General features: G+C 46.1%; 1 protein-coding gene across 4 annotated transcripts in view; it reads right to left on the reverse strand.

Moving 5' to 3' along the window:
* Positions 1-12129, reverse strand: part of ZBTB16 (zinc finger and BTB domain containing 16) — a 192958-nt gene that overhangs the window by 65799 nt on the left and 115030 nt on the right. For all 4 annotated transcript variants that reach the window (XM_083588615.1, XM_083588616.1, XM_083588617.1 and 1 more), the window contains exon 4: positions 6001-6087. In XM_083588615.1, the coding sequence (XP_083444741.1) occupies positions 6001-6087 (87 nt within the window). The remainder of the gene's footprint in view (positions 1-6000; positions 6088-12129) is intronic.

Here is a 12129-nt window from a genome sequence, read left to right on the forward strand (position 1 = left end):
TCAAATAATCTAAGGGACAGGAAAGTGGACTCCAATCCCCAAAACACCACCACAACTTTGCTGGTTTGAAGGGGTCATTCTTGCTACCTCAACAGTGGACTAGGGGAATTATAAGCCTTGGAGTCTTTTTCTTCCAGGCTCAGGGAGCGTTCACTTCAGAAAACGCCAACAAGTTCAGAGTTTGATCCTCCTACCAGTGCTATTTCCAGCCCTGCTCAGCAAGAGGAAGCTATCAATTTCTTGGCAAGAGGGAGGCACTTTTTGGCCATAAAGCCAGTTACTGACATGCAACTGAGACACACTTGTTTACAGCTCGAGGAGGCGATGCTAAACCTGCTCCACTTGGGTCGCGCTGACCTCGAGCTGCCTATTTTTGTTCCTCGATTCTGCATGATCATGTCACCCTCTGAGCTCTGACAGGGCAGCCGCTTTTGCTGGCAGCCACCGACATTCTTGTCCCAAAGTTTTAAATCAAAACATACTTAATCTGTCCCAGGAGTGCTCCACCCCTCCCATCCAAGGTCATCATTGAAACCTGACAGTTAGGAACTCTCTTGTCCTCTATTTGAAGGGGGCAGATGCAACATTAGCCATCACTGAAAGCTGCCTTGAAAAACACAAGGCTCCCCTCACAGGGGGGACCAGCATGGCATTGGCAGGTGGGTTCTTCTACCACCCCCTACGCTGCCATCTCCAGAAGAGGTGCAGAAGACCCATGCCAGAATCCTGCCAGGCTCAGGAGGGACCTCTTTGGAGAAAGAGGATGGAGAACTGGAAGAACCCACAATAGTTCAAAGGCTGGCTGAAGAGCCCCATCTTAGAGACCCTTCATTTGGGCCAGTGTGGTGTAGTGGTTAAGAGCGGTAGTCTCGTAATCTGGGGAACCGGGTTCGAGTCTCCGCTCCTCCACATGCAGCTGCTGGGTGACCTTGGGCTAGTCACACTTCTTTGAAGTCTCTCAGCCCCACTCACCTCACAGAGTGTTTGTTGTGGGGGAGGAAGGGAAAGGAGAATGTTAGCCGCTTTGAGACTCCTTAAAGGGAGTGAAAGGCGGGATATCAAATCCAAACTCTTCTTCTCCTAATAATCCTTTCAACCCCTTCCAGAGTCCTGATTCCCCTGCTCCATCCCCCGCAAGCCTCAGGATCAAAGGTGGCAGCAGAACTGATGGGAAGCCCAGAGCCACCAAAGGAATACCATTTGGCCACCAAACCACTCTCTTGTGGAGAGAAGGTGAGAGGACCCAGATGCAAGCAATGTTCTAGCAGAGAACTGGGAAGAGGAAGGGCTGGCAGTGGCTATATAAGTCTCCCAGTCTCCTCTGGACTTTTGCTGGGGTAACATCTCCATTGTGAGCTAAGTCATCTCCAACTTAGGAGCTGGTCATGGACATTCCACTAGGAGCCACCCCATTTTGCCAGAAGAACTCCACCAAAAGGAAGGGCAGGATCTCAGTGGGAGAGAACCAGCTTTGCATGCAGAAGGTGACATGTTCAAATCATGGCAGCATTCCCAAATAGGGCTGGGAACATCCTACTGCCTGAACCCTGAAAAGCAGCTCTGGCAGTCAGGGTAGACAGTACTGAGCTATGTGGATGAGTGGCCTGACTTAGAACATGTCAGCTTGCTACACCTCCATAGTTCCTACAAGCCTTGCCAAAACTGTGGCTGCCTCACTTCCTCTGCCAGCAATATTTCATCCATCTGGGCAGCCAAATGAGGCAGGTGAGGTCTGAGGTGGTAGCACAGACCGTAACCTCTTCAGGCTCCCGGTGAAGCAGTACTGGATTCTGAATACATCAGAAGGGGACATCCTCAGGAAGCTACTGTATGCCTCCCCAACAATTTGTGGTTGTTGTCAATAGGCGCCTTCCCCTGCCGTCACCTCCCAGAAATACAGAGTAGGCAGGATCTGTCTGCTAAGACAAGGACCCACTGCCATGTGGGACATCCACCACAGCTAGCCCTGCTTGAAGGCACAAGCCTTCCAAACAGGAAACTAGCACAGCAGGCTAAGGACCTTGGGTGGGTCTAGAACTGGGCCTCTGAGCAGTCAAACCTCAGCACCTGCCCTCAACACTCCATTCCTATTGTAAGACAGAGCTCCTTGCATGGAAACAGGACCATCTAGTCTCATGCCTGATCCTTTACAGGACCACCTCAGTCCACCAGTGAATGAAGGCACTGGCTAAATTCCGGCTCCCCAATCCATTTTGACCAATCCACCATGGATCTTGACCCCTTCCTATTTTTGGAACACACAAACATGTCTCTGACCTACTTGAATGAACTGCCTTTGCTGAGGCCTGATACTGGACTAGGATATTTATCCTGAAATGCTAGCTTTTAACTTGCAGGGAGTTATGTTTCGTTATCTCGCATGGTGAAGTGTATAGAAAGGAAGAGGGGATGGGATGGGTCCCTTTCACTCAGAGAAAGCACTTTCTCCATGGGTTTCTTCAAATGAAATATCTCCATTTTCAGATATGCAAAAGCCTGGACCTATGTCTATCTGGGCTCTTTGTGATATTTCCAGGAAGGTGTTGGTTTCAGTTGTGAAAACTCAGAGAGCAGTTCATTTGCTTTTGGGTTCTGTGTGGCCGACAGATTAAGCAGACATTTAAGAGTGCCACAATAGTGCACCTGGGTAGTCTTGGGGATCAGAGAAGGCTCCCACCACCATACTTCCTAGATCCCAAAACCACACTGCATACATTCTTGATCCCACTGGTGGCAAGTCCAAGTCTCCCAAGCCCCTGGCAAGAGGTTGCCCAAGCTTCATGCTATCTTTCTGATGTGCCTGGGGCACCACAAAGTCACTTCCCCACAGCTAGCTCCCACCTCACAGTGGCAATGTGGCACTGAGTTGCCCCAAAGGCTCCTGCTAGTTGGCTAGCAGTGGCACTGTGATGCCACTATGAAAGCACACATAGTCGATTCACTCTGTGCCCAAATTCCTTCCATCACGGGTCTTCATTATGAGGCCTTGAATGTGGATACAGAAAGCTGCCCCATACTAGGTCAGGCTATCTATCCACCTGGTCTAAGGCTGTCTATTCTGACTGGCAGCACCTCCTCTCTCTCTGGAGTCTGAGGCAGAGGTCCTTCCAATTGCCCGTCATCTGATCCTTTTAACTGGAGATGCCAAGACTCGAACTTAAGATGCTCATGTGTGTACAGCAGGTGCGCGACCTCTGACTTTTAGGCTGCACATGTTTAACGGCTTTGGTTTGCTGCCCAAAATGGCGGCCCCAACTCTCCACATGGAAGAACTGCACGGCAAAGTTACAGAGGCTACATATCAAGCGCTTGCCTCCTCAAGAAATCCTGGGAACTGAGTGAGGGTACTGAGAATTGTCTGTTGCAGATCCCTAGCCCCACTCACAGACCTACAGTACCCAGGATCCCCTGGAAGGAGGGGATGGCTGTTAAACCAGGTGTGACTCTGCAGTTAAGAAGATACGCCAAGAGTCTCAAAGGCCATCACGTTGCACAAACTATGTAGGTCAAATGGAAAGAGCACCTGTTCCTATTTCTATTACAGTCAACGCCTATCAACACCTAAAACAGGATTCTCACTGCACCAGGGGTTTTGTGAAAGAGAAAGTAACACAACCACACATATTTGCTGCTTGATCCCTTAGCTCTGGAGTAGATTCCAGGTAGGAGCCCTTCCTTCCCGGTCCTCCTGAAAATGCCTCTGCTGTGAATTCCATTAGTAACAAACAACTTTATCTGCTGCCAACATCAACCAGCTGGCTAGTCTTAGGAGGAGGAGGAGGAGGACAATCATTCTGAAATTTATTAACTGCTACTTTACCAATGAAGTTGCAAGATCGAATGGCACGGCAAGCATCGGTTGCGCTCTATGATGCATGTACGGTCTAATGCCGGCTCTTCCTAATCCTGGTGCACACAGTCAGCTGTTGTATATTTGGGAGCCAAGATAGCATCCAGGGTGTTAAATTTCAACTTGCGGATTCATACATTCCATCCTCATTGGCATTTATTGGTTTATCGGTACTAAAAAGATTTGCTCGCCCTAATATAGTCCGGGAGGGAGGGAGGGAGGGAGGGAGCTGTCTCCCGCTTCAGTCGCAGGAGTGCACAGAGTCATGCTCAAAGTATGAATGAAGATGGAGCCTCCCCTGGGACCCCTGAGCCAGTAAGTTCAAGCAAACTACTCAGTGAAAGGAGGCACTCACAGCACAAAATATGCCATGATAAAGAGCGAAGCTTTTGCCTCCTACCCTCTGCAAAAAAATGAAACAGAAACAAAAAACACTGAGATAAAACTATGGGGCAGAGCAAGGTGCTGAAAGGGCAGGTACAACTTCTGAGAGAGCCCCTTCCTAGCAACCAGAAATGCCCCTCATCATGATTTGGGGTGAAGCGGACACCTCAGAGGGCACCCCAAGGGTCAGCACCCCTGTTCTGCTGCCAAGCTTTGCCATCAGGTGGGCAGGAGATCTCCCCCATACCCGGTGGAGTGGCAGAGCTTTGCACTGGTTTTTCCTGAGGGGAGAAGCAAAGCTCCACCACCAGTTGGGAGTGGGAGATCCAGAAAGAAGAAGCCCTTATGGAGTTTGCCCCCTCCCCTTTGTGGGGGTGGCAGTGGGGCATTTTGCCCCAGGTGCCAATACCCCTCCAATTCCCCTTGCTATCAACCACCAGTTCAAGACTGTTCCTCCATTCAGCGGCAGAGAAAATCTCTACTGGGCACCATTCACATGGCAGTGCATTCCATTTGCATGAACTTTCCCTAACTGTTAATTTCCATTTCAGATAGCACAAAAGCCACTTCTGGAACTATAAGTGGAATGAGAGTTCCATACAGTGCAAATTTAGTGCTCATTTTCATATTATTTGCAAATGGATTTTTCCCCCCTGGGAGCAAATAACACAGAAATGAGCACTAAACTTCCATTACAGTTCCAGAATTGGCTTTTATGTCGTGTGAAAGCTCAAATGTAATACTGTTAGGGAAAAGTCGTGAAAAAGTTATAAATTGCCGTGTGAATGCAGCCAGTTTCACCATAACTAATTCTCTTACCGTGCCTATTTTCTTAAACTTGGCATGCTTGGAAAGAAAGTTATTAGCTCAAGCATAAATTCAAAGATGGAGACCCTCCTGTATGGTCTCTGGACTCCATCTCCCATCACCCCAGACTATTGGCCATGCTGGCTGGGGCTGATGGGAGTTGGAGGTCAGTAACATCAGGAGTTCACCAGATCCTTCATCCCTGCTGTAGATGATCAGGGTACCTAAGGCAGGAGTGCTCTCAGGAATACACTATCTCCACCACCATCCCACCGATTCACAATGGGAGCTCCATGATTCACTGTTCAAAGCACACTTTGCTTAGCATAGGGAGGGAACTTGGGTACATGTGGATAAGACCATTCACAAGGACAGGTTCTGTGCTATGAAGCAACTCTCTGAAAAGTCTTCCAGTGGGAAAGTTGTTGATCTCACACATCGCAGCTCAGGTGAGCCCAATTAAACAATACATTGATCAAGACTGAAACTAGAAATTGAGCAATCTGTGTTGAGCAACAGGTTGTTGAGCAAGCTGTTTATGATAAGTTTTTGCCTTCCATCAGTCTGATCAGAGGCACATCAGCCTTCAGTCAGCAAATGTATTGATGATCACCCTCCCATTTTTATTGCAGTGCCCTGCATCACCCTCTCCCAACCTGATGTGCATCAAATGAATTGGACTACAGTTTCCATCAGCCTCCTGCCAGCTTTATTGCAGTTCCTAGTTGCCTGAAGGGTTCTATTCACCCTCAAGCGAAGGCAAGTAGAAGTCCATGCAGACCTTCCCAGTGCATTGGGTGAGGGGCTTGTATGTGCAAACCCCCCTCCCACTTCGATATTTCATGTATGATCTTTCCAGGAATTCTGGAATAACAATGCCGTTCTGCAAGCAAACTGCTGTTTTGCAAAATTGGGAGATTTTTGAAAAAACAAATGAAACCCCCAAACAGAACACCTACCAGTGTGGGTCTGCCTGTGGGTCTCCAGAGCATCTTCTTTTGAGAACTGAGCTCCGCAGTGGTCACAGACAAAGGCTTTGGCACCCGCTATAAAGAAAGAGAGAGAGAAGGAGAGAATGTTTTTAAATACATGTTTACCAAGATTCATGGATAAATCTTAAAAATATACCTGTCAAAAAACTCATCCTGTTAGCAGCAGTGAAAATGAATGAAAGACACCTGTTTGAACAGAGACCCGAAAATGGGTGTGGGGTTTCTTAGAGATAAAGGAAAATAAAAAATCGAAACTTAGGGAATGAGTCTAACTAACTAGCTAGCTTTTGCCTGGAGTAGACCTATTCAGTTAATGGACCTAAGTTTTCCATGCCCATTAATTTCAAAGGGTCTGCTCCCTGAGTGTGACTAACTCTGGGCTCAACCCTATGGAAATGCAATATCTGCACTCCAAATAAATCATACCAGGAATTTTTTTCAGATGCAACTCACAGGGAGGAGTCGCAAGGAACAGGGGATGCACAAGAGCACAATAGTAGTTCCATAACATTAAGACTGTAATACAAACACACACACACACACACACACACACACACACACACACACACAATATGAGAATTAAAGAAGCAATAAAAATTCAATTTAGAATTAAATAAAGTACAATTTAACATAATTATTAATATTTAAGGGAGACATTCTACAGAACACCTGAATGAAGTTCATGGGCCAATGGTTTACTGTGTGGACACAGAAAAATCAGAACCACAGACATAAGGAATCTCTGAAATTCGGAGAGCGTCAAATGCTTCAGAATCTAAAGCTGACTATCACTGTGAAGTCTTTGCAATTACGGGGCTACTGTATACACAGTCAAAGCGAGGGCATGCCTTTTGAAAACCCAAACAAGGAGAAGAAAAAGTTCACTTGAACTCGAGGGACTTGGGAAGCCATGGCGTATTGGCAGTAGATGTCGATATTACCGCCCGTCCAAGCGCTGCCATCGATGTGGAAGGAACACAGATCACTACATGATCCCCAAGGACTGGGAAGGGATTCAGAATCAACATGTGGAAGGATATAATTCAGAAATGAGAGAGGGGCTGTGTACCCTGCCTAAGGGCCTCTGCCCCAGTTTAGCTTTGCACAGGGCCTCTGAGACAAAGCTCTCCTACAAACATGGCAGTAGATATACACAGCACTCTGGATAAATATGGCAGTCCGGATGGGAGTCCTGGTGGCTGATGGAAGCAGACAGAAATCAAATGTGTAGGGCAACAGAAAGAGATGAAGATGCAGAGGGGTGGCCAGGGCCACTTATGTGGGTTTGGGCATGTGCATTTGGTAGATAAATGTAGCCTCCATGTAGGGTGCAGTGTATCTTTGAAAACCAGGTGCTGGGGATAATCAACAGGGGGAAGTTGTTGCTTTCATGCCCTGCCTGCAGGCTCCCCTGTAGAGATGGCAGTATTGAGTCAGTGGCTCACGTGCTTCTGGCTTGCACTCTTTATAAAATTGGAGGAATTAGGTTATTACCCCTCTATTATTGTCCACATCACCTTGAGACATCACTTTGCCAACAAAGGTCCCTATAGTTAAAGCTATGGTTTTCCCAGTAGTGATGTATGGAAGTGAAAGCTGGACCATAAAGAAGGCTGATCGCTGAAGAATTGATGCTTTTGAATTATGGTGCTGGAGGAGACTCTTGAGAGTCCCATAGACTGCAAGAAGATCAAACCTAGCCATTCTTAAGGAAATCAGCTCTGAGTGCTCACTGGAAGGACAGATCGTGAAGCTGAGGCTCCAATACTTTGGCCACCTCACAAGAAGAGAAGACTCCCTGGAAAAGACCCTGATGTTGGGAAAGATGGAGGGCACAAGGAGAAGGGGATGACTGAGAACACTGTCCAACCATCTCGTCCTCTAAGCTACCAGCATGAGTTTGACCAAACTGCAAGAGGCAGTGGAAGACAGGAGTGCCTGGAGTGCTCTGGTCCATGGGGTCATGAAGAGTCGGACACGACTAAATGACTAAACAACAACAACATTATTGTCCACACCGGGTCGCTCAACCATTGCTACTGCGTCCTTTCTTTTAGCAGATCAAGATGATCATAGGACAGCAAAAACTGCAAGGTTTTTACCGAGGGCAATTAGAACAAGATCTATTATTTGATTATTGATGTAAACCGCCAAAATGTATTTTCTATAGTTAAGTTTTTACCTCTGTCTTCAGTACAGTGGTACCTTGGTTCTCAAACGTTTTGATTCTCAAACTCTGAAAACCCAGAAGTAAGTGTTCCAGTTTTCAAACAATTTTTGGAAGCCGAAAGTCCGATGCAGTTGTCGGCTATTGTTTCTGGGGCACCTGCACCAATCAGAAGCTGCACCTTGGTTTTTGAACATTTTGGAAGTCAAACGGACTTCTGGAACGGATTAAGTTTGGCGCTTTTGTTTTTGCTATTTATTTTGTGTTTTTGTTTTTGAGGCTTTTTCGGTTAATTTGTTTTTGTGACTCTGTGGAACCCAGTTCAGCTACTTACTGATTGATTGATTGATTGATTGATTGTGTGACTGTGGAAATGGATAAAAGCCCCCCATCCAAACAATGACTATCGTCAGTGCAGGGAAGGAAAAAAAATAAATTTTCATTTTTATCATCTACAATACTGTCTTATTTATTTTATAGTACAGTATATTGATTATTGCTTTCATTTTATGGATCAATAGTCTTGTTAGATAGTAAAATTCATGTTAAATTGCTGTTTTAGGGGTTGTTTTTAAAAGTCTGGAACAGATTAATTCGTTTTGCATTACTTTCTGTGGGAAAGCACGCCTTGGTTTTGGAATGCTTTGGTTTTGGAACAGGCTTCCGGAACGGATTAAGTTTGAGAACCAAGGTACCATTGTACATTTTGTTTTATTTTATTGCTATGGCTAGTGGCTGATGAAAATAAAGATTCTTCTTCTTCCTGGCAAGGAGCTGGCAATGACAATCTTCCAAAGTAGACGGGCTTTTGGGGTGACCCAGGAAGACAATTCTGATCCCAGGGTGAGTATGAACACGGATAGCTGCGGGTTGTAATATTAATCACTTTTTAAGGGGGGGGTGTAAAAGAATGAAACAAACCACAAACGTTGCTCTTCCAACAAGAAAGACGTTTGCTTAAAAATCATTATACACCAATGCCTTCTCAGAGAGGTTAGCAATCCCATATAATTGCCTCCCCCACCCCAGCAAAACTCCCCCCCCCCCCATTGTCAGGCATGCCATAAAGGGAAAGACGACAACACTATCAGATAAGGAAAGTGGCAACAGCAAGAGCGTGTGCTGAGACTCACAGATATTTCCACAACTATCAGTGAGGTGTGGTATTTGTGGTATTTCTTAGAAAATTGCTACCAACACGCACGGCGTCTGTTGGGTCACAGCTCCAGTTATAATGAGGGAAACAAGTGTGCACAGGATGTCTAAACAGCAGATAAGAAACTTGAAGATAAAAATAGACCCCACTATACAGACACAGGCACAGTCTTCTAAGCATATGCTGTTAGGCCAAAGCTGTGAACGTAATTGTTAGATTCAGAAGTTTGATTCATCTGTTCCAAGAAACTAAAGCACGGGATTCGGCGATGATAAAAGTAACCTTGAAAGGAAGGAAAGGAGAGGAGAGGATTTGGAGGAGAAAGTAGCAAACTGGTCTTTGTTTTGTTTTTTGTTTTTGTTTTAAAAAAACAACATCCCTCCCCAGAATCTTAATGGCTTTATCAGGGTAGAATCTTTTGTGGGCCACAGCAGACACTATGTAGATCTCTGGTAGATCACAAAATCTCATGCCGTAGCTGGGATGGGCAATGTCAATCACACTTTCTGTTAGTTTCTCATTTTTTTCAATCTCAAGTTCTCAAATACGTAGTTTAAAAGTCGTCATGAAATTTCATCAGCATTTTAGAGTGGCTTTCTCCTAGGGCACATGTAGTTACAAACACTTCGGGTTACAGACTCCACTAACCCGGAAGTAGTACCTCAGGTTAAGAACTTCACCTCAGGATGAGAACGGAAATCGTGCGGCGGCAGCGCAGCAGCAGCGGGAGGCCCCATTAGCTAAAGTGGTGCTTCAGGTTAAGAACAGTTTCAGGTTAAGAACGGAACTCCGGAACGAATTAAGTTCGTAACCAGAGGTACCAATGTAGTAGTAGTAATAATAATAATAAATGATATGCAGACAAGCATGGTTATTATTAATAATAATTTATTATTCATATGCCACCCATCTGACTGGGTTGCCTTTTAGATGTCTTCTAAAAGTCAGATAGTTATTTATGTCCTTGACATCTGATGGAAGGGTGTTCCACAGGGAGGGCGCCACTGCCGAGAAAGCCCTCTGCCTGGTTCTCTGTAACTTCACTTCTTGCAGCAAGGGAACTGCCAGAAAGCCCTCAGACTGGACTTCAGTGTCTGGGCTGAACGATGGGGGTGGAGATGCTCCTTCAGGTATACTGGGCCGAGGCCGTTGTACGCAGCACTGCCTATCAGGAACACTTTTACGAAGCAATTTCCCCTAACAGAATGCATTTTTGTGTTAATTTGACTACTGTATGAACTTCTATGAAGGCTTTACACTAGTATATGCATTTTTGGCCGGAGAACAGCACTGCAAAATTTGGAGAAGGTGCCGATTTGGAAGGATAGCTGCGTTACGGTTATGGTTCTTGTTCTCTTTTGATGAGAACTGGATTGGATTCTCCCCCCATCCCTAGCCTTGGCTCACATCCTGGTCTTGCAGGTGTCACAACACTCTTCTTTTTCCAGCCCAGCATCACTCTCCCAAAATATTCCCCCTTCCTCAAGAGCGTTTCGCCAGCTCCCCTCCTTACCCCACTGAATCGTGCACCCAAAGAAAGCACAGAGACAAGCAGCAAAAGCGTCCCCCTTTCCCCATTAGAAAAAGAATTCCTCTGCCTTTAAATTGTCTCAGTAACGGCTGGCTCACAGGCAGAAATATTTGGCAGCAGTGAAATTAAAAGTGATAAATTTTCTCGCCAAGCTTTGATCGATAATAGAGGTCTCATCTGTTAATCAATAAGACAGTCTGCCTGTTTACTGTGCATACGCCGTTCGCGGCTGCTTGCGGGGCGATGTCAAGTTTGCATTCAAAACAACTCAAGTGTGCCTAAACCAAATGGCCAGTCCCTAAAAAAGAAAGGAGGTACGGAGGGGGTGGGAAGGAGAAGAGGGCGGACAATGACATCACATGCCTGCTCATATATTAGAAAAGACAGCCCACGCGCCTGCTTTTCCTTCGCTCGCCTGTACATTTCATTTTGTTTCAGTTTTATATGTATATATAAATGTACAGCCTTTCAAGTCATGGGAGACAGTTTCACAAAAAGCCGTACACTGGAGGGCAACGAGGATGGGCTCATCTGAAATATACCCAAAGCTGCCAGGCCTAGTTAGAAAGAGAGGTGCAGTGGAAAGACGGCCAGGATGCCAAATAGTCTGCCCCCCCCTCTGTCTCTCCCCTCTCTCCACCACCCCCTCCATCCCTTTCACCACCAAGCCCTGCTTAAATAATAAACACAGCTTTATTACCAACATAATTAGAAAGGTCAGTTCTATTTGAGAACTATTACAGCCCTTCGTGCCAGAGGCTGTTCGGGGAATGTTTTGTTCCAGAATCATTGACCTAAAAGGCCAGTACAGTGCCGGCTGGTACCTTGAAGGCTCTGGGGTGAGCAAATCAGATTTATTCTTGCTCACAGCAGTCAGATCTCAAAACATTTCCTAGGCTGGTTTTTAAGGGGGGGCAGGGGTTCATAAGAGAATAGGGAGACAGAGACTTTCCAAAACACCAACACCATTGCCCCAGAACTGGAGGAAAAACATGCCCGTTAAGAGTGTTTAATTTGATCCCTAAACCCCACGAAGCAAGATGCAATTAGTGCAAAGTGAAAGATGCTCTGAGCATGAATTATGACAATGCACACAGCTCCCAAGAAGAATTGTGGCTCAGGATTCAGCTCCTGCCCATTCTCCAAAAATCTCTGTGGTCCCATGACCTCCTGCACCCTTTGTCTACCCAATGGCTGTCGAGCCCATGGTGGACTAGGCAGTTGCCTCCTAAGTTCCAGAAA

This window comes from Podarcis filfolensis (genome assembly GCF_964270895.1).
Source record: "Podarcis filfolensis genome assembly, chromosome: 15".
Lineage (NCBI taxonomy): Eukaryota > Metazoa > Chordata > Lepidosauria > Squamata > Lacertidae > Podarcis > Podarcis filfolensis.